We start from the raw sequence: 21,816 nt of genomic DNA on the forward strand, positions 1-21,816 counted from the left end.
GTTTATGGATCTGATGACTAAGACTTCCCAGGCTTAAAACTTCACAAACGTCATCTGCGATGAAACAGGTATATCGAAAATTAAAAAAAAAAGTTATATTTAGAAGGCTTACAATGACTTTTCTTTTCTTTTCTTTTTGTTCTTTCATAGTGTAGCAAGAGTTAGAAAAGAATCAAAACATGAAAACATTTTTTTGAATTAATTTATTTCATGTTCATGAAATCTGTGGTTCAATATGGTGGGGGCAATCTTATTAGCATTCTTCTATCAGTAGTATGTTCCAAAGGTTATAACTGATTTTAATTAACATTTGGCAGCAGTGCATCACTTCGGTTTCTTAACTGGACTAACAGCGGCAGTGCTGCCAAACGGTGTTACGAACTTGAACAATAATACAGTGTATTACATTTGTATGAACTATTGTTGAAAAGTTATAATCCTACAACACGTCATTAGGCGTTTTTCTTCAGATTTAATGAGGTATTTTTGATGGTTTTAGGAAATAACAATGCTGCTTGAAATAATAAATATTTCATTGTAATTTAAGATTGATTGGGAATTCTGAATCAGAAGCAGACCTTATCAAAATTCAGATTCAAAATTTAGTCCAAAATTCAAATGCTAAATCTAGAATTGAGCTAAGTCTTCGATCCAAATTTAGAGTTAAACTTTTCAATTAAAATGATTGAATTAATATTCAGGATGATATTCTGAACTGACAATAGTGTTTTTTTTTCAGAATTGAGATTTTTTTTCTGTGTGTTTGCTTCTATGCGATTTATTTTGTAAGTTTTAATTTAAAAACGCTTCACAATCATATCCGCTGGTTTGCTTGATAATTTTAATATTTTTTTTCATAACACTCATGTCAACAAATGTTTAATATTCAGACTCAAGGATAATGTATTTTTTATTAGGGTATTGAATGTTTTCTTTAAAGTGAAAAAATCCAGTCAAGAATATAAAATCCCATTTTTCCAATAACTTCATAAAAGTGAAGCAACGAACAAAGCTAGATGTCGTAAAGCTTGTTTAGAAAAAAATGAGAAAATATTTTTTTTCTACTCTCAGGAGCCACCACTAGTTTCAATAAAATACTCTTAGGATTCTTATTTCTATTTCAGATTCAGATTTTAGTATTAAAATTCACATTCCGATTCTGATTTCAGATTCAGATTTCAGATTTCAGATTCAGATTTCAGATTCAGATTTCAGATTCAGATTTCAGATTCAGATTCAGATTTCAGATTCAGATTTCAGATTCAGATTTCAGATTCAGATTCAGATTTCAGATTCAGATTTCAGATTCAGATTTCAGATTCAGATTTCAGATTCAGATTTCAGATTCAGATTCAGATTTCAGATTTAGATTTCAGATTCAGATTTCAGATTCAGATTTCAGATTCAGATTTCAGATTCAGATTTCAGATTCAGATTTCAGATTCAGATTTCAGATTCAGATTTCAGATTCAGATTTCAGATTCAGATTTCAGATTTCAGATTTCAGATTCAGATTTCAGATTCAGATTTCAGATTCAGATTTCAGATTCAGATTTCAGATTCAGATTTCAGATTCAGATTTAGATTTCGGATTGGGACTTCAGATTTCAGAAAATCTCAAAATTCAGGTGTTATATTTTGTATATCATTTGAAGAGAGCGCATAATCAGTGCCCAAAGCGCTCAAAAATACCTCATTGTCCCGATAATATACACATTAGATCGACACGAATTTCAACATTCAAAAATAGACAATTTCTCCTGAGCCAAAAATTGCAATCTGCTCCAAGAATCCATTCACCCATTGAATCCAAAATCACATTGATGTTATCATTTTGTTCCGTTGTCTAAACCTTCCAAAGCTGTTCGCAGAATATCCCTTCAAATCTGACCGCAAATATTGACCGAGCAGCTTTGGAAGATTAAAGTGGAATTTGAGAAGAAAAAACAATACATACTATTGAAAAAATTGTATCCCTCTAATGTGATTTTTTATACAAAACTCCCTATATTTATCGTGTTGAAACGTTCTATCTTTCATAGTTTCATGGAAAAAAAATTTTCATTGAGAATTTGTACATTACAAATTTTGAAATATTTTCTGCAACCAATACAGAGAGACGTTAAACGCTTCAAAATTACAAATTCGTGCCTGTCTAATGTACATGAATGCTGATTCGGCTACACTCCCATTTTTTCTCCTCTTAACATCCTGTATAACAATGTGACTCCCATTTGGCTTTTCAAAGTTACACTAGTTTACAAAATTTAAAATAAAAATCGTGAACTTTATTGATCGATCTATAATTATAATGTTAAATTGGGCGCTGAATCCGAAAGTGACATTCAAATGAGTTATGATCCAAATATGAAATTTTTGAAAAAATAAAAAGTATTTGTACTTGGATTCAAATATCTTGGACTGCATAACATTAATTTGAAATCTCATTTATTGCATATTGAAGGTGAATAATGCATATGATGAAAACAGCAAAGTTACTGCAGTTCAAAATTGTATTTTGATATCAAATTGTCTTCTAACACGCAATGAGTGCATTTTACGCATTGCGTTATATACGGCAATCTCGGGCCAAATTACAATCTTTGACCCAGAATAACTTTTTTGTTTTAAGTTCAATCGTTCTGCAGTCTTAAGCCTAGTCCACACTAGGCAACATGAACTGCGATTTTTGTTATGAGACGAACTTTGTTGTCTGTTGTTGTTGTTGGAAACCTGAGACAGTCTCAGTGTCTCCCGAAGAAAATGGGAGACGCTGAGACCGTCTCTAGACGAACCGTTTCCTAGTGTGGACTAGGCTTTAGAGTGAAATATTTGTCTCAATTTAGGCTTTAAGATTTTTTTTCATTAAAAGCAATCGGCCGGTGAAGTAAAGAATTACTAATGAAGAAACCAGTAAAGCAGAAAAGCTTAAAATCTCATTCACGCATTAGAGTCAACCAACCCCTCCCCATGGTCCATTCTTGCTCAGATAGGGCATGTGGTTCGTTAAAATATTCAAAAATGCAAAAAATACTGTTAAAGCATAGTTTATCTTAAATCTGGACGCACTGTATATTATACCACAGCGCTCCTAGTGGTCGGATCTAGAAAGTTTTGACAGTACTTTGTTTTGAAATGTTTTCTCTATCAGTGCTGAACATTTTATTAAAATTCGTTTCGTTTAAAAAAAAATACACGTGATGGAAGCCGCGGAACAAAAGTTAATTTTGGACACCCCCGTCAAAAGCCCGACGTTGTCAGGTTAAAAAATCGGGAAATTGTTGAAAATGCTCTGTATGCAGCGTTCTGAAACGTTGCTGTGAGATGCATACTATCGGTCGGCAGGTTCGTACCAAGCGTCATAGTGGGACTAAGGATCGTAATCTGCATTTGAAGGTGTTGAGAGCTGTGGACTTATCATACGACTGGCTGGATGGGAGACACGCGCCCTGTCTCACTAATAGTTTTTCGTGGCCAGTTGACGAACACGACACAGACCGCTCACGATACGGTAGTTCGGCCGTCGGGTGTGTGCGTGTAAACAGAAAGGGCGATGGAGGAAGATTTCTGACTCGGAAAGACCTATCAGCCAAGAGCAGAGATGCCAATGTGCCTGATTTTTCATGATTTGCCTGATTTTTCGAGGCTCAGTCTGACAACCTGATAAGCCATTAAATTTCCCTGGTTTTTTAAAATATGCCTTATTTTGCCTGATTTTTGCGAAGGTGATGAAAAATGGGTAGTAAGGAACTGGATTAGGTACCATTGCTGAAGCCCAGCAAACATAAAATCGCATTAAGATGATAACTCAAGTCATTAAAAACGTTACTGCGAATCGTAATTCCAATTAACACAAGTAAAAGGTCGTAAAAATTGTTACTGGAATGCAGATTTTGAAGACGATTTCGTTCCTTTGCTTTCTTCTACGCGGGTCTAGTGAGAGAACAGCTTTGTTGTTCTCTCAGCGACCAGCAGTGCAACTAGATTGCTGAAAAACAGATAGTGTATTGACAATAATTGCCCAATAACCGAAGCAGTGAATTCTGTCGCTGACAACAGTTCGTACGCATTGAGAGAAAAAAATTGTACTCTCTAGCATTCTTTCAGTATATATGCATATGGTGTCGTATATCTCTCAAATTGTACAAGAAAAAAAAACATGAATAGAGCAATATAGCTCAAATTGGAAACTAAAACTTAGGTGAAGAAAAGAAAACTAGATCATTAAAGTAAAATCAAAATAACCTGAAGAATGAAAAGCTCTTATGCGGTATCACTTAACTTGTAAGAATACTAATTGTTAAACAAAAAATGGTAAATAAAATGCAATGTAATGTAAAAAAAAATACATATCTCTCAAATCGTAAACTCTTATCGTTTTAGCCAGAAGTTGAAAATATGTACGTATATTGATCCACTTTGGTGCTATGCTATTTTTTCGAGTTTCATACGATTATTCTATAATGTATATGAGACGTATAACAAAGTTGTTGAGAAATATACCTAGGGTAAATGATCTTGAGCGGAACTAAATGGCTCAATTCGACGCAACTCGAAACAGTTGATCAAGCGGTATGGCTGTGGGTTATATCCGAACAAAAAAATTTTCAGTTCAGCTGATAGATCTTGGTTTCTTCTTTCTAATGATGATGTTTAGAATATTTTAGAGTAAATCCTAATAACTCTAGAGCTGTTTTACTGGAGTAAGAATTCTGATCTTGAGCGGAACCACGCTGATCTTGAGCGGAACTAAAATATGATCTTGAGCGGAACCATTTTCTTCTGTCAACATCTTTTATAGCTCTCATTCCTAATACTTGTGTAACTGTGAAACTTCAATTAAATTTCATCTTTGAAGATTTTAAAGTTAAAAAATCAATGTTTTTACGTAAAAAAGGGAACTTAGCGTTCCAAAGTTGTTCTCAAAATATCCGTTCCAATTTATTGCTTGCTTAAGGGGGGGGGTAGGGTCTAACGGGTATAAAAAAACACCATTTTCACGATTTTTTTCTAGAGCTATCGTTCAAACAAATGTATTCAAATTTTTTGCATTATACAAAGCATTGTTAAAAGAACATTTAGTAATTTTTTCGTAGAAAAATATTGAAAAATGAGCCAGTGACGGAGCATTTTCGAGGATGCCTCTTAGAAAACAGGATTTGCGGTGGACACTGTATCTCAGCACAGAATCGTCTGAAGTCAAAAAATCAGAGCAAAATATTTTAAATAGATGTTTTTCTGGACCCCAACGTTTTTATTTAACTTAAAAATATTTTTATGAAATTTTTGTGGCTGTTTGAAGTAAAAACTACGATTTTTCACTTAAAAATCCGCCATTTTCACCTCTAAAATCACCCCAAATTAAAAAAAATCAAAAAAGAAAAACGTTGGGGTCTGGTAATTTATATGTAGAAAATATGTTCCAAATTTGAAAAGAATCGGATAAGTAGTTTTCAAATGACGATGTCCACGGACTTTAAAAATGTGCTTTCGAGAAAAACGCGTTTGAAGTTTCTGCTTTTGCTTTCTTGCAGTATTAGATAGGAGGAGATAAAGGCCTGTAAGTTCTACAGTTTTGCTTCAATTGACTTGAAAATTTGACACAACATTCTTGAAATGTTTTACAATAAGAAAATAAAAAAATAAAAAAATCGATTTTTTGAAAGTGTTAGACCCTACCCCCCCCTTAACCTTCCAAAGCTGTTCGCAAAATCTGCGTTTCGGGGAAATTTGACTTGTAATTTGTTGTTATTCCCGTGGCCGCAAATGTTGACCGATTTTTATGATATTGGATTCATTGTGTAGGTTATTTTTTCTAGTTTCTAAATATTTTCAAAGGAAGTGAATTTGTTCTACTAGGTTGTCTGTAGTTGGCTCCGAATAAAAAAAGCCCCAAAAAACAATTTTATTTTTAAATTGCTTGTAATTTCTGACAACTTTGCTGTATTTGGGTGCTTTTTTTATTTCTAGAATTGTTAAGAATACATCTATCCGACGATGTATAAATATGTGGAGGTCCAATGAATTTTTTGACCGCTATTCTGGATTTTCCGGTTGAAAAAAAAATCTAACTCAAAACAAAGACATCCAATTTTGTCTTTGCATCGTTGTATCTCATTTCTTAATAAATTGATATTTCAAAATTAAATTTTAGTTTTTTGTCGTTAATTTGACTAACATTTTCATAGATCATATTTGGTCTCTCAAAAACGTCAGTTCCTCAGTATGTTGTAATTATGATTAAGATGCTTTGAATCTGCGCTACGGGTCATATTGACCCGAACGACTTTTGAAGGTAACAACAGAGTCAGAAATACATAAGAAGATGCCTTCAATTACAGATTTTGCAAAAAAAACTGTACATTGTTCTAAATCAATGTTTTTGAGAAAAAAACAGATTTTTTGTCATTTCTCATTCCCTTAAATCCTTTAATTACATTGGAAATTCATGATAAAATGGATCATTTTTAAATTTTAGTTGGGAAAAATCAGTTTACGTTGAGAATCTTTTCATACCTTTCTTATTCAAAGTAAGAAAACTAAATTTAATATTGACCAAAAAAAATTATAATTATGGAAATCCGATCAAAGTTAAAAAATTCTGTGAAATCTGTGATGAAAGTTTCCTCAAAATTTTGTGAAAAACAGATTTTTCTGTGATTTCGGCAATCTTGCTCTAAGCAACTCATTCAAAGAATAAAGTTTTTTATAAATTCCAGTTTCTTATGAATCTAGATTAAATTTATTTATATTTAAAATTTATGGAAACATTAATTGTTTAGCTCAATTGATAAAACAATCATTTCTCAAACCGACTTCCAGTTCGAGCTCAAGTGTAAAATCAAGCACAAGGAAATTGGATAGAGTTTAAATACCGGGCCACCAATTGAATCGTGGAGTATTATAAAATAGGTAACCCGGTGTGCTTTGCTACACTTTGTAAAACTGAAGGAATGTGTATTAAAAACAATTTAAATTTTTGTTTATTAGGTAGAATATCGTTTTAAATTGGAATTTGAACATATAAAACAACCTCTTCAAATGAAAGCTACTTCTTAAAGTACGAATAGTAATGGCAATGAAGATTGATTCTTATTCTGAAATAATGACTTAACTTTATTGGCTTCATTAGTTCTCGAATTATGCCAAAAATATGTATGAAAGCCTTCCTCCTCCTTCCCGTCGACCATCTGAAAGAAAGAATCAAAAACACATTTCTTGTACCCCAAAAATTTAAACTTTTTGTGTGCCTAGCTTGGTACGCTATGACACCAATTAATTAATTTTTGTTCTATTCGAATTTAATTATACATCTTCTCTTTCCCTAAAGCTGATATAATAAGGAAAATACAAAGGTGCTGCATATATTCAGGGGTAAAAATCACGTGTGAGACATTAGGCATAAGACAGCGCACCTAGCGGTTTATTTCGGAAGCTAGTAGTTCCGCTCAAGATCAAAGATGGTTCCACTGAAGATCATATTTTACTTTTAAAAACTACGCGATTTATTGATATTTTGATAGAAAACTTGTTACTAAAACTGGAATAATGCTTCTTTAAGAATTTTTCTACCATTTTAGTCATTAAGAATCAGTTTATAACGGCCAAGGGTTACATAAATTGACGTTCAAAGTCAGCGTAGATTGATGAAAATTGCAGCAGAAATGCGTATGTTTTTAAATCTTCTAATAACATTATTTCAGTTAATAAACTTTAGCAAAAATGTGAATGCTTGTTTGAAAAGATTTTGAAAAAGTGTTTTTTCAACATTTTGATAAGCTTCATAAACAATCATCGCCTATATTTTAGGAAAAATAAATGGTTCCGCTCAAGATCAGATTTCGACTAGTTCCGCTCAAGATCATTTACCCTATACAAATGTTTGCTGGGAGTGAAAAAGTGAAAATGTGGCTGAATCAAAGCGATCGAAAGATTCCCTCTGTTGTTGGCAATGTTGGCAACCCTGGCCAACAGAGTATGGTGCTCACCATTATCGGCTACACCTCTCCCCCCTACACAAACATGGAAAACGATAACTCTGGTCTTCCCGATCCATCGTAAATTCATAAAGCGAATCATCAGAACACTATTCATGTTGGTCCTCCCGATCCAACGTATATTCCTTCCATCTCAACTTATGGTTCTCTAAAACAATCCAATCAGTTGTTGCTAAAGTCTTGCGGTGCTTGAAACTATTTGTTACAAGATCTTTCACACTATCACATAATGTGCGAATTGAACATTTTCTTGGGCAGCTTCCTGGACAAAAATTTTATACAGCTACTGGACGGGGTGAGGTCCCCGGCAAGTTCAAATTCGTTTTTGCGGATAAGTTTGCAAGAAAGTTTTTGATTAAGCAAGGTATTTTCAGCTGCGGACGAAAAACTTCGATTTTTGTGACAAACAAGACCATGAACTTCAAAATGGGCAAGGAGGAGTGCCTGATAAAATGTTTTCTTCCGTTCATTAGATTAGGATTAGTAAAGTTTTGGCCAGATTTGGCAAGCTCCCACTACAGCAAAGACGTACTAGAGTGGTATCGAAACAACGGGATGGAATTTGTTGATAAGGACATCAACCCACCAAACTGCCCTCGATTCCGCCCGATCGAAATATATTGGACAATTGTCAAGCAGAAGATGAAGAAGAAAGATAGGACGACTCGGAATGAAACAGAGATGAAGAGATGGTGGAACAAAATGGCCGCTGAGGTCAACGAACAGGGTGTCCAAACTATGATAAGTGTTATTCGCCGAATTCATCAAAACCAAATCAGAATATTTTTTTGTTATGTTTCCTAAAAAGTGAAATAAAAAACCTACATTTTGAGTACACAACATTTTCATTTCGTTTACAAATCTTCGAGATAGACCCGTTTTAATGCGTCCAGATTTAAGATGAAATATAAGATAACCTTTATAGGAGGGTAACCATAACTTCTTCAATTTTCAACCGATGTTGATAAATAATCACTTGAAATCTTTGTTTGAAATGACATTTAAGACCAATTGAAAACAGATTTTTAAAATGTCATTGATTCTTAAACTGTGGATGAAACAAAATTTTCTTAAAAAAATGTGTTTTTACCAATTTTTCTATCACAAACTCACTAATATCAACAATAATGTTGATCATACGCTAAAATGAAGTTCTGATGATCGATAGCCAATTCATTCAACTTTAATATGAATGTAGAAAAGAAATTTCAAATTAATATTATACAGTTTGAATCTGTAAGTATAAGTACTTTTTTATGTTTTCAAAAATTTATATTTGAAGCATAACTTAAAAATTGTTATTTTGAGATTTTTTTGAATTTCATTTTCAGATTGACAGACCCGAATAACCCGGGTGGTTAAAAGGTCTCTAATAAATTATAATAATAATAATAATTTTCAGATTGAGCGCCCAATTTCACATGAAAAGTGATCATTAGTTTACTTATTTAAAAAAAGCGGTAAACTGCGTATGTAGTTTGGAACTAATTATAGCAGTATCTATTCCGTTTTCAACTGCATCAATATTTTTGTTCTGTTCAAAATGTCGAAAGATCTCGAAGAATACTTGAGCATACACCTCATATGGAAGCAGCACTTATGTGTTGTTACATGTTTCAGATTTATTTTAAAATTATTTCAATTTAACCGTTGCGTTTGGCATACCTCAAAACTTGAAGTGCTACGTTCTTCGATTTCGAACCTTTTACATACGTTCATCGAAGGTGTAAGACCGCTAGAAACGGGAAAACTGGATGCTAAAGCCGTAATGTTCTTGCAGTCGATCCTCATTAGTATATTTTCACAACTCTTCACGTGATTTTTCTCACTCTTTTGGCTGCCCGAGAGACTTAAACTAGGGAAAGCATGTTTCGAACTGGAATCGGACGTAGGAAACTTGAAAATTTGTGGTGAATAACATGGCGGAGAGTTTTCTGCCGATCGTGATATACGCTGCGTCGATGATATCGGAATGGCCGGTCTAAGTGATTCTAAATACGATCTATTGATGATCGGCGATAAGGGAGATTCCAACGATTTGAAGCTGATCGGTTGCTTCGGTTCGTGCAGTTGAGTGTTTTGTAAAGTGTTGGTTGATCGTTTTCCTACCGGGGACACGACACGAGGTGTATTTGGTGGCGATGTGCTGTAAAATGAGTGGAATGTGTAGGATTTCTGTGACTCGTGATCACTGAGATAACTGTCCGGGGACTTTTCGTCTTTCATCAAACGTAAACTCAAACTTCGATTCTTGTCGTTGCGATCCTTCTCTTTCTTCCTTTTTGGCGAGTACTCTTTACGCTTTCGCGATCTACTAGGCCTATTGCATGTGGATGGTCTACAGCGCTGATCGCAGTGTGAGTTCGAAAAGTCATGTACCATTACCAGTGGTGGTAGGTTCAAGGAAGCGTTATCGAATTGTTTTAAAGACTTTTCCAAATTCTCAATCGTATTGTTGATTCTGTTCGATTGAATGTCAGAGTCGTGATCACAAAGGCAGTCGATTGTCTTTATAGAGTTTTCTATAGACGACAATGTGGCTGACAGATTCGCATTCGATTGTTTGAGGTAATCTATCGTTTTTATTGTTGTTATATAGTCATCCCCAAGTTTAATTTTTCCATCTCCAATTTTTTTAATTATCTCATCTGTTTTTGAAGCTTGCATTTTTTCGCCAATTTTAAAGTATCCAGGCTCTTCTGTGCTTTTTTTTAAATCGTTACCATGAACAGTCATAAAATTTTCATTAGAATGATTACTGGCAAAGGTTGGCGATTCATTCTTGGTCTGCAAAAGTTCCTCTATTTCATGCCGACTTTTGCGTTTTTCTGCATTTATTCTAGCTACTTTTTTGAACTTTGCCAACTGTTCATCGGTTTTCTTAATTATATCTTCCGTTTTCGATGAAAAAGTAACGGGCATCGTCACTTTTGTACTGTATGTCTCACTTAAAGAGCTGCAGCTAAAATTTTTCGATATACTGACTGAGTCAATTTTGATGCGAGAAATTTGTTCCTGGGATTTTTTGATAACTTCTTCTGTTCTGTTGAGGATCCTTTGCTGACTACTTACATTCAGTAATTCGTCGGTATTGTTATGATCAAACTTGAACTCGATTAAAGACAACCTTGTTTCGAGCTTCTCCAATTCCTTTCTATCGGAGTTCTCAAATCTGGCCAGTTGTTCTTCCGTTTTCTTTATAAGCTCATCAGTTTTAGTTGACATACTTTCGTTTTGCTTTATGAAGCAATCCTTATCAATTTCAGCGAAGTTTGTCTCGGAGATTTGAATTTCTGAATTGCATGTTACTTTTTCTAACAATTGATTTGACTGATCCAGCCTATCTTCGGATTGAAACGTCTTAACGGCATCCAAACTTGGTACAGTTGCTTCCAACTTTTCTTCCAAAAACCGTGTGCCATCTATCTGCTTTTCATGCTCAGGCGAAGAGACAGATTCTAAAATGTATTGACTAGAGAAGAAACTCGCCGATTCTTCATTGTTGAATCGTGCCAACTGTTCCTCGGTACGTTTTATAAGAAGATCAGTCTTTGAAACAGTTTGATTCGGATGATCACCATCTTCGTCCAATTTCAAATCACTTGTTAGGATGGCTGTATCTAAGTAAAAAGTTTCCCGTTCAACTTCTTTCGTAGCAGTCGTTTGATCCGATTCGATTTGTATTTTTGGTTCTGCTGAAAGATCGCTCACCTCCTGATGAGGTTTAACTACATTTGATTTCTTATCCTCTTTCTGAATCTCCGGCAATTTAACAGATACATTTTCATCACGATCATTGTTCGATTTCTTCACCAAACGACCTAGTATCAACGAATTTTCTTTAATAATTTCTGACATTTTGCTATTCTTATCAGCATTCACTTCGACTGAAACAAACCCTTCAGATGACGATCGCTTGGATATATCGTCGAAAAATAATTCATCAGTTTTCAACGGTTCATCCATAGAAAAAGATTTTTCCTTCATAAACTTGATATTGCTTACCAAGGAACTATCTAAGCTACCGGAAACACAGTTCAATGGAATGTTATAGAGATCATTTTGCATATCCTTTTTCAATGCGGTTTCTACTAGTAAATTTTCGGATTGTACAGTTTCCATACTAGGTGATAGGGAGAAAGTATTCTTCTCCTCTTTCTTTCGTCGAAAACTAAAATCCAGCGATGTTTCACTGGGAATAATGTAATCGTTTAAAACTGATTCCTTCTCGCTCAAATTCTCGGCAGTACTTTTAATACAACTCGAGCTTATTTCGAGCTCTTTCATAACATTCAAATTTAAATAATTAGGCCTCTGGGCAGCATTTATTCTTTCGAACAGTTGATTAGTTACCCCCTCTTCTTCATTTACTTCGAATGTTGATGAACTATCCGGATCTTCTGAATGAACGTTCTTCATTATTCCTGGAATATCGTTTAAATAAAAATTCAGTGGACTTATCGTATGATCGCCTATTTTATCAACAGTCTCTGATTGTGCTGCAACTTTTAGATTTATAGAGCTAATATTTTCACTAAACGAAATCAAATTATCCGTATTTTCATCAGAATATTGTTTCGCTACATCAACCTGACAATTACTGTTAGATTTTTCCTCAAAGGTAATATCCTCATAAAGAGGAGAAAGATTTTTTCTACCTATAGAACTAGTATCAACTAACGCATCGAATTGAAAATAGTTAAATGTTTCCGTATCGTGCTCAACTCCAATCTGCTCTTCAGGCACTTCTTTGATATTATCAGGCGTTAGGCGTTTTTTCATTGGAGATGCTTCCAAGGAAGAAATACTCTGAGCCTGATTTTCATCGTCGCAAAGCGAAGTGCTAGAACTTGATTCTTCGTCAGATTCGTCACTGTAGGAGGATGACTCACTGCGTCGTTTAAAAGCTTTAGATGTGGTTGCAGTTTCCGAAACGTTGCTCGTCATTGATGACGCACTTGATGATCTGTTCAATTTCCCGTGGTCCCTGGAAATGTAAAAAGGTAATTGTCAGTTTTATCGGTTATTATCTCAAGCAGGTATCAGGTATCAGAATGGGGGTAGGCTTAATAGCGGCCCGTTATCCAAACATACGGGAAAATTGAGCCTGGCCTTTTTTTATCCAAGATTGCATCATTTACCTGAGAAACCTAAAAAACCTATAAAAGGAAGAAATAAATCCAATCTATTTAAGATGATATAAAGTCTATCCACTAGGGATTATTAGCATTAAAGCAGCTTTTCTACATTCGGTAACGGTAACGATAGCATGTCTTTGAAGTTTAATTTCTTAAGCTCAGATTCGCTTATAGCGTAAGATCCCAGAGTACGAAAACGTAGTCTGGCAAATGAGGGACAGTTACATATAAGATGGAAGGGATCTTTCATATCTGATTCACAACTACCATTAGTTTGCTCATCTCTTTTTTATATTCGTGAATGTCGGTTTCGTATTGCAGGCCGTCCATTAAATAATATGGTAACATTCCATTTTTCATCTTTTGACCAGAAAGTCATATAGCGGCTGATTCGGCAAAGTATGCCATATTTCATGGCTATTTTCTTGACTGTATAGTCAATATATGCTACGAAATTCAGTTTCTCTTGTATTCCCAAATATTTGACCTGACGCACTTTTTTGATGGCACAACCATCAATCAGCAAGTTTGGACAGACTCTTGTTGGACGATTACCAATAACCATCCAGCTGGTTTTACTAAGATTCGGACACAATTTTTTCGGAATTTGCTTCTTGAATAATGAGCTCTAAGTCATCACCACTCCAGTAGGAGACTGAATCATCTGCGAACAGTTTGAGACAACCATAACGTAGACCGTTTTTCATGTCATTGATGTACAATATGAATAAAAAAGGACCCAGAACACTTCCTTTGGGGACACCTAGACTATTTTCCCTGTATCGCGAATACGACGATCCGTATTTTGTTCTTTGCATTCTGTTATTCAAGTAGTCCTTAAACTAGTTCAGTACCGTTCCGTTGATACCTATTTTTTCCAATACGTTTACCAACTTTAACCGATCAATCGTTTCAAAAGCTCTCTTGAAATCCAGAAACACAGCAACTGTGTAACTCCTGTTTTCAATATTGAACTTCCAATTTCGAAGTATCAAATTCACTGCTGTCTCCGTTGAATGCTGCTTTCTGAATCCAGATTGCTCGTCAATCAATATTCCTTCTGACTCAATAAAGTGTAGAAATTGCTTCTTAACTGCTCACTCCAGCACCTTTTCTTGTATTTCCAAAATGTTTATCGGACGATATAATTAAGCTTCTCGCGCATTTTTCTCTTTTTGAATTGGAACAACAGCCGAATGCTTCCATGTAGAAGGTATTATTCCTAATGTTAGACTCGTATTTATAATTTCTGTCAACTAGTACCGGTAGAGAATCTTTATAAACTTTCAAGAAACGTTGTCGATACCAGCCGTTGGTTTCATATTTTTCACGATTTCGTCAAATTTTTGAGAACATACTGTTTCAAATGAACTGAAACTTCTACCATTCCCGATAATATGACGTTACCCCGTCAAACGAAACTGAATCTTCTCCCGCAGCATGTGGACTTACTAATAGTTTTATCGTTTTCATTAACAGTTTTCCATTATTTTGATTTCTTTCCAGCTCATCTTGAATTGACCGATTTTTTTTGCCGAAGTCGAAATTCAGTAGGCATGTACCGGGACCGACCGAACAGATCAGCTCAAACGATGGACTGAGCACTTCGAACAACTTTTCCGAGTCACGAGTAGCGATGGCCAATAGAACCCGCAGCTCGAAGCGCCAACAGTAAGTCGCTGTCTGAAATGGAAGCGGCAATCAAAGCTATGAATTCCAACAAAGCTCCTGGGATCGATTGCATCCCTGCTGAAATGCTGAAAGCCGACCCTGTCTTGTCAGCACAAATGTAGCACCGTCTTTTCGCTGACATCTCTGATACTGCAACATTCCCGGCCGACTGGATGCAGGGTATCCTCGTAAAGGTCCCGAAGAAAGAAGACCTGACAAAGTGCGGTAACTGGCGAGGCATAACGTTGATCTGTACAATCCTCAAAGTACTCTGCAAAGTGATCCTGAACAGGATTCAGGAGAGAATCGACGCTACACTCCGACGGCAACAAGTTGGTTTCCGATCCGGAGGATCATGTGTGAACCACATTACAACGCTACGACAATACTCGAACAAATCAACGAATTCCAGGACTCTCTTCTGCTGGTGTTCGTTGATTTCGAAAAAGCATTCGAACGACTGACCACGAAAACATCTAGGTGGCTCTTAGGCGACGTGGAGTCCCAGAGAAACCAGTCCATCTCATCGAAGCACAATACGAGGCATTTTCGTGCTAGGTCCTGTACGACGGTGTCTTTTCCGATCCAATCCCGGTAACTGCTGGAGTAAGACAAGGATGTATCTTATCATCGCTACTTTGTCTAATCGTAATGGATGAGATTCTGACTAGGTCGATCGACTGTACACTGAACCGAGGATTGCCGTGGAATCCGTCAACAACGGAGCAACTGAACGACCTTGACCTGGCTGACGATATTGTTCACCCAAACACAACCGGAAATGCAGAGCAAACTCGACGACCTCACCGAAAGCTCCAAGGCAACAGGTCTCAAAGTCAATGTAACAACAAGGTAAACAAGAAAGACATCGAAACCCGGATCAGAAAGGCCCGATTTATATTTGCGAGTCTCCGGAACATTTGGCGCTCACGTCAGTTTTCTCTACGAACAAAAATTCGAATCTTTAACTCAAACGTCAAATCCATATTGCTGTACGGGTGCGACACTTGGTGCACATATGCAGTAACGACGCGGAACTGCAAATATTTGTAAACCGCTGCCTGCGGAATATCATCCGTGCTTGGTGGTCTGCCAACTGTATCTCAAATGAGGAACAACATCGCCGGTGTCATCAAAGGACGCTAGAAATCGAGATTCGGGAACGTAAGTGGAGATGAATAGGGCACTCCTGCGAGATAGTGGGGTTAGCTGCGGGCATTGCGAGCCCATGACTACAAAACACATAAGCAACGAACAACGAACAACAAATTTCGGATGGAAATCGGCAAAGACCCACGCGACGAAAAGGAAATAGCGATTGGAAACTTGGAACATGGAACTGCCGATCTCTAAATTTTGTGGGCAGTACCCACGTGCTCTCCAACGAATTGAAGAGCCGCAAATTTGACATCGTAGCGCTGCAGAAGGTATGCTGGAAGGGCTCCAGTGTACGAACGTATCCAGATGGTCGTGTCATCTACCAGAGCTGCGGCAACACACACGAGCTTGGAACAGCTTTTATAGTGATGGAAAAGATGCAAAAGCTCGTGATCGGGTGGTGGCCGTTCAACTCACGAATGTGTCAGTTGAGAATCAAGGGCCGGTTCTTCAACATAAGCATCATCAACGTGCACAGCCTTCACCTCGGAAGTACCGGTGACGACAAAGACGAATTCTACGCGCAGCTGGAGCGTGAATACGACTGTTGCCCAAAACATGATATCAAGATCGTCATCGGGGATTTAAATGCTCAGGTCGGCCAGAAGGAGGAATTCAAACCGACATTTGGAAGGTTCAGTAAGCACCAGCTGACCAACGAAAACGGCTTCAATCTTGTAGATTCCGCCGCCTCGAATGGCCGTATTAGTACCTTTTTCCAGCACCGCCTCCCACACAAGTACACCTGGAGATCTCCCTACCAAACGCAATCACAGATCGACCACGTTTTGATAGACAGCCGGCTCTTCTCGGACATCATCGACGTCAGATCCTGTCGAGGCGCCAACATCGAGTCAGACCATTATCTGTTGATGGTGAAGATGCGCCCAAAACTCTCCGTAGTGAACAACACACGAAACGCCCGCCTCGGTTAAATATCGCACGACTGATGCAACCTGAGGTCGCGGCAGTCGGTCGACGCAGCGATGCCGGCACAGGGCGAGCTTGAAGAAGCCCCTCTCGATGACTGTTACCATCAAAACAGCCATCAACAGTGCTGCAGAGAGCGTCATCGGTTATGTGGAGCGAACTCGACGGAACGACTGGTTCGACAAGGAGTGTAGGAGGGTGATGGACGAAGAGAATGCAGCGCGGGCGGCAGTAGTGCAAAGAGGCACCCGTCGAAATGTGGAAAATCACCGACAGCGGAAGAGGCAGCGAGTCTGAATTTTCCAGGAGAAAAGACGCCGCCTGGACGAGGAGGAGCTCGAGGAGCTGGAGCAGCTGCACCGTTTCCAAGAAACACGAAAGTTCTATCAGAAACTCAACGCATCCCGCAAAGGCTTCGTTCCGCAAGCCTAAATGTGCCGGGATAAGGACAGAGGCATCCTGACGGACAATCGTGAGGTGATCAAAAGGTGGAAGCAGCACTTCGATGAACACCTGAACGGCGCACATTCAGGAGACCAAGACGGTGGGGGAAGGTACATTGCCCACGTAGCCAACGACGTAGAGGAGCCACTCCCAACGATGAGTGAAGTTAAGGAAGTAATTCGCCAACTGGATAGAAACAAGTCGGCTGAGAAGGATAGCAGCTGAACTCATCAAAATGGGCCCGGAAAAGTTGGCCGATTACCTACACCGGTTGATAGTCCCGATCTGGGACAAAAAAAAAGCTACCGGAGGAGTGGAAGGAGGGGATAATATGCCCCATCTACAAGAAGAGCGACAAATTGGACTGTGAGAACTACCGAGCGATCACTGTCCTCAATGCCGCCTACAAAGTGTTGTCTCGAATCCTACTCCGCCGACTAACGCCACAAGCAAACAGATTCGTGGGAAGTCATCAGGCCGGCTTCATGGAGGGACTGTCAACAACTGAAAGTTAATGACTTGGTCATCCACTTCCTGCCAGCTCAACTCAAATACTCACGTTCTCAGGGTCGGCGCACGTTCTCAGGGAGGACGGAAACGACCAATCGCTGCTTGCAAAGCGGACAACACAATAAAGCAAGGGGCTTGTGATATAGCTCAGTTGGCAAGTCTGTTGCTTCCTGAGCCGATGTCCGTGAGTTCGAGCCCAAGAGTAAACATCGAACACAGTTGTACCGGATAAGTTTTTCAATAACGATCCGCCAACTGCAACGTTGATAGAGTCGCGAATGCCATAAAGATGGTAAAACGACTATAATCGAAAAAAAAAAAAAAACAATAAAGCAAGACAAATTACAGGGCTCATTAAACACTAAATTTACCAGAAGTTAATTACGATTTTGACATTTATTGTTTTAACTTGCCATTTTATGCCTTCACCGGGGTTTCCCGTCCACAGTCTCGATGGCCATCGTTCGCTTCGGTTTCCTGGAGTAGCTTTTTAATTTCCTCCTCAATCCAGCCCTGATATGAAAGGCTGCGTCCGCTGAATTCTCCTGCTATGGGCCAACCACGCTACGGTGAATGTTGACCGGGAGCTGGTAGTCGAAACACGGCTATGAGGATGTGCGCCGTGGGTCGTCTGGTGTATTCCGGCCTAACCGGCAGTGACGTCGTTTCGGAGCTGCTTTAAATGGGGTCAGCAGTGCGGTCGGGATGTGTAGAACCTGGCAAAGCGTGCGGAAACAACGGAACGCTTTCCAAGACGGATGGGGATTGAACCGTGCACGAACAGCGAACACAAATTGACGGCGTGTTAAGCTGCACCTCACACAATCCTGTCCCACTACAGTGGTTTTCACACAGGACTTTTAATTCACACGGTTCGCTCCCTTTTTTTCGGCTCACCCGGCCGGACACTCCGCACCAACTCCGAACGGTAGTACACGTTTTCGGTGAGGGTTTTTAATGTTTAAGACTAGATGTTATTCGTTTCCTGATCCCGATACAAGTGAACGAGACATCCGCCGTCGTTCACGCATCAACCTCCAGATTCCCGCTCTTTTCTCTCGGGTGTCTGGATCCGGTGTCATAAATGTCAAATGACACCTGTCATTTGACGGTCAACCTCGATTAGGGAATATTGGGCAAGCTGATTTTTTTATAGCTAATTTGAATTTTAAGTCTATTTACATAATGAGCCCACATTAACAAAATTAGGAAAAAAACAAAACGCGTAAACAAAACAAAACCTACATTGAATTGATACCGAATGTAAACATTGTTTGAATCGGTAACACAACGGACCAGATATTCACATTGCGGCAAATCCTCCAAAAATGCCGTGAACACCAAGTCCCTACGCACCATCTATTCATCGACTTCAAAGCCGCATACGACACGATCAACCTTAACGAGCTATGGAAAATCATGAACGAGAACGGCTTTTCCGGGAAGCTGATCAGACTGATCAAGGCGACGATGGATGGAACGTATTGCTGTGTGGTGAATTGTCGAGTTCATTCGAATCGCACAGGGGGCTTCAAAAAGGCGATCGTCTATCCTGCATGATGTTCAACGTGGCGCTAGAAGGTGTTATTCGACGAGCGGTGGGCGAAATGCAGGGCACGATTTTCAACAGATCCAGTCAACTTATCTGCTTTGCCGATGGCATTGATATATTTAGTCAGCAGATCATCTGCGACGGTGGAAGAGATCTACCGCAAACTGAAACGCGAAGCAGGAAGGATTGGGTTGATGATTAATACGTCCAAGACCAGCAATAACAAGGTCACAGTCGATGGCGACGAGCTGGAGATAGATAGACTTTGTTTATCTCGGCTCACTGGTGACCGCAGACAATGACACCAGCCGTGAGATCCGGCGGCGAATTATCAGCGGAAGTCGTGCCTCGCACGAAGTGTAACCTGTATATGACCGGTTGTTCTCTACGGGCACGAGACATGGATATTGCTCGAGGAGGACCTGCGTATACTCGGAGTATTCGAGCGACGAGTGTTAAGAACCATCTTTGGCGGCGTACAGGAGAACGAAGTGTGGAGGCGAAGGATGAACCATGAGCTCACGTGACTCTAAGGTGAACCCAGTATCCAGAAGGTGGTGAAGGCTGGCCGGATACGCTAGGCGGGGCATGTTGCGAGAATGCCGAACGACTGTCGTGCAAAACAGGTGTTCGCTACGAATCCGGTAGGAACAAGACGAGCGGGGGCGCAACGAGCGAGGTGGTTAGACCAAGTGGGCGTGATCTGGCGAACGTGGGGTGTCCGAGAAATTGGAGAACGGTTGCCATGGATCGAGTGAATTTTAGGAATAATGTTCGTCAAGTTATGTCATGAGACGGAATTCTTTGAAAATAAATAAATAACTAACGGTGATTTAACTCTTCACAAATTAAAATGAAAAAGATAAATTTTTGGTTCCTATGTTTTAATGATTGATTTGAAGATTTTGGTGTATTGAACCCGAATCTTTTGTCATATTTTTTCAATTATTTAAGTTTGCTTCATGATCTTAAAAATAAAATTCAACAATTTTTTTAATTCGGAAAGACAAGTAGACATATAACATAGAACAAATTTGCCGAAGTCTGCAGAACGATTTGATTTTTGTTTTTGGAAATATCTGAAATCCAATGTAGTTAATTCTTCTTCAAGAATTCGTTGAAATTCTTTTATTTCGCAGAGTTGGGAAAAGTAAAAAATTAGTAAGCTTTTATAACTTTTTTCGCAGATGTCAAAATTACTTGGGAAAGTTGATAAATGCCTTTTTCCTAATTTTGTTTGTAATGTTTTAAATTTTGTCAGAATAGTGAAGAATTTTCTTAAATAACTTTAACCTATTTCACTGGGTGACAGCCAAAAAATAGTCTGGGGTTTCTCAGCTGATTTAGACTAATTTTTGTGTCCTGAGTTAGAATATCACATATTTTGCGAGAGATGAACCAGCTAAAAGCTGAAATTCTCTATAATAAAGACATTAAAAAAAAACATATTTTGCTGTATCAGGTCAACTTTTTGAGATACAGCCATATGGCTATATACGCTTCAATATGCTAGTAAAAAGGGTTTTGAGTTCAATCTATAGCCCGGTTTACAGTTCTTGTGAACTCGAACTCGAACGTGAACGTGAACTCACCACAGTGAAAAACTATTCCGCAGTGAAATGTCAAATCGGTCAAATCTTCAAAATTAGTAAGAGGTTTGTTCAACTGCGGGTAGAAATTGGTTTCGATCGGAAAAAGACTGATCATTCAACCAATGTTTTGATCGATACTTGTCGAACCAATGCTCAAATTTAAATTCAAATTTCTCAAAAAAAAACATATTGTTCTTCTTCAAAACATATTCAGCTTTGAAAACGATTGATTTAATCAAATAATCCCAAAGTTCTTATCTTTGAATACAATGAATTTAAATTAAATTTTATGAATTTAAAGTACTCCCAAAAAGTATTTATCGATCAAGGAGTAACGAGCTTTAGCGATTCCTTTTTTTTTGAAAAACTTATTGAAAGGACGTTATGAATATAACTGATAGCCATTTTTTGTTCTTGATTAAAAATTGACAAACAAAAATTTCAAAATTACTTTTAATTAGTGAAACAATTGAAAAGGTTTTTATTTAATTAAAATGCATCAGTACTCTTTTGTTTGTTAATTTTTCTGCTTTTCAGTTTTCCTTAAAACACATTATTTTTGAATGATTTCATAAATTTTTATAATTATTTCCATACCTTTTCTGAAACACACATTTGAACAAAGCGGAATCTATTTTTTTATTTCTGGCCATTCGATGATCTTCATTTACATTTATTCGTTGAGAAGCTCTTCCAACAGGTACATTTATTCGTCGAGAAACTCTTCCAACAGGTACAATTAAATGATGCCCAAGCGGGTTTTAAAGTTAAAAAAAAATATCGCATGCGTTTCATTTCAAACGTAGTATTTTAAGCCTTTAATT

General features: G+C 37.9%; 1 protein-coding gene across 1 annotated transcript in view; it reads right to left on the reverse strand.

The window, feature by feature from the left end:
- Window positions 1-214: 214 nt before the first annotated feature.
- Window positions 215-21,816, reverse strand: part of LOC129739182 (serine-rich adhesin for platelets) — a 44,570-nt gene continuing 22,968 nt past the window's right edge. Inside the window, exon 7 of the mRNA XM_055730607.1 lies at window positions 215-12,984. Coding sequence (XP_055586582.1) covers window positions 9,636-12,984 — 3,349 coding nt within the window. The 3' untranslated portion in view covers window positions 215-9,635. The remainder of the gene's footprint in view (window positions 12,985-21,816) is intronic.

Source organism: Uranotaenia lowii, chromosome 1 (genome assembly GCF_029784155.1).
Source record: "Uranotaenia lowii strain MFRU-FL chromosome 1, ASM2978415v1, whole genome shotgun sequence".
Taxonomy (NCBI): Eukaryota; Metazoa; Arthropoda; class Insecta; order Diptera; family Culicidae; genus Uranotaenia; species Uranotaenia lowii.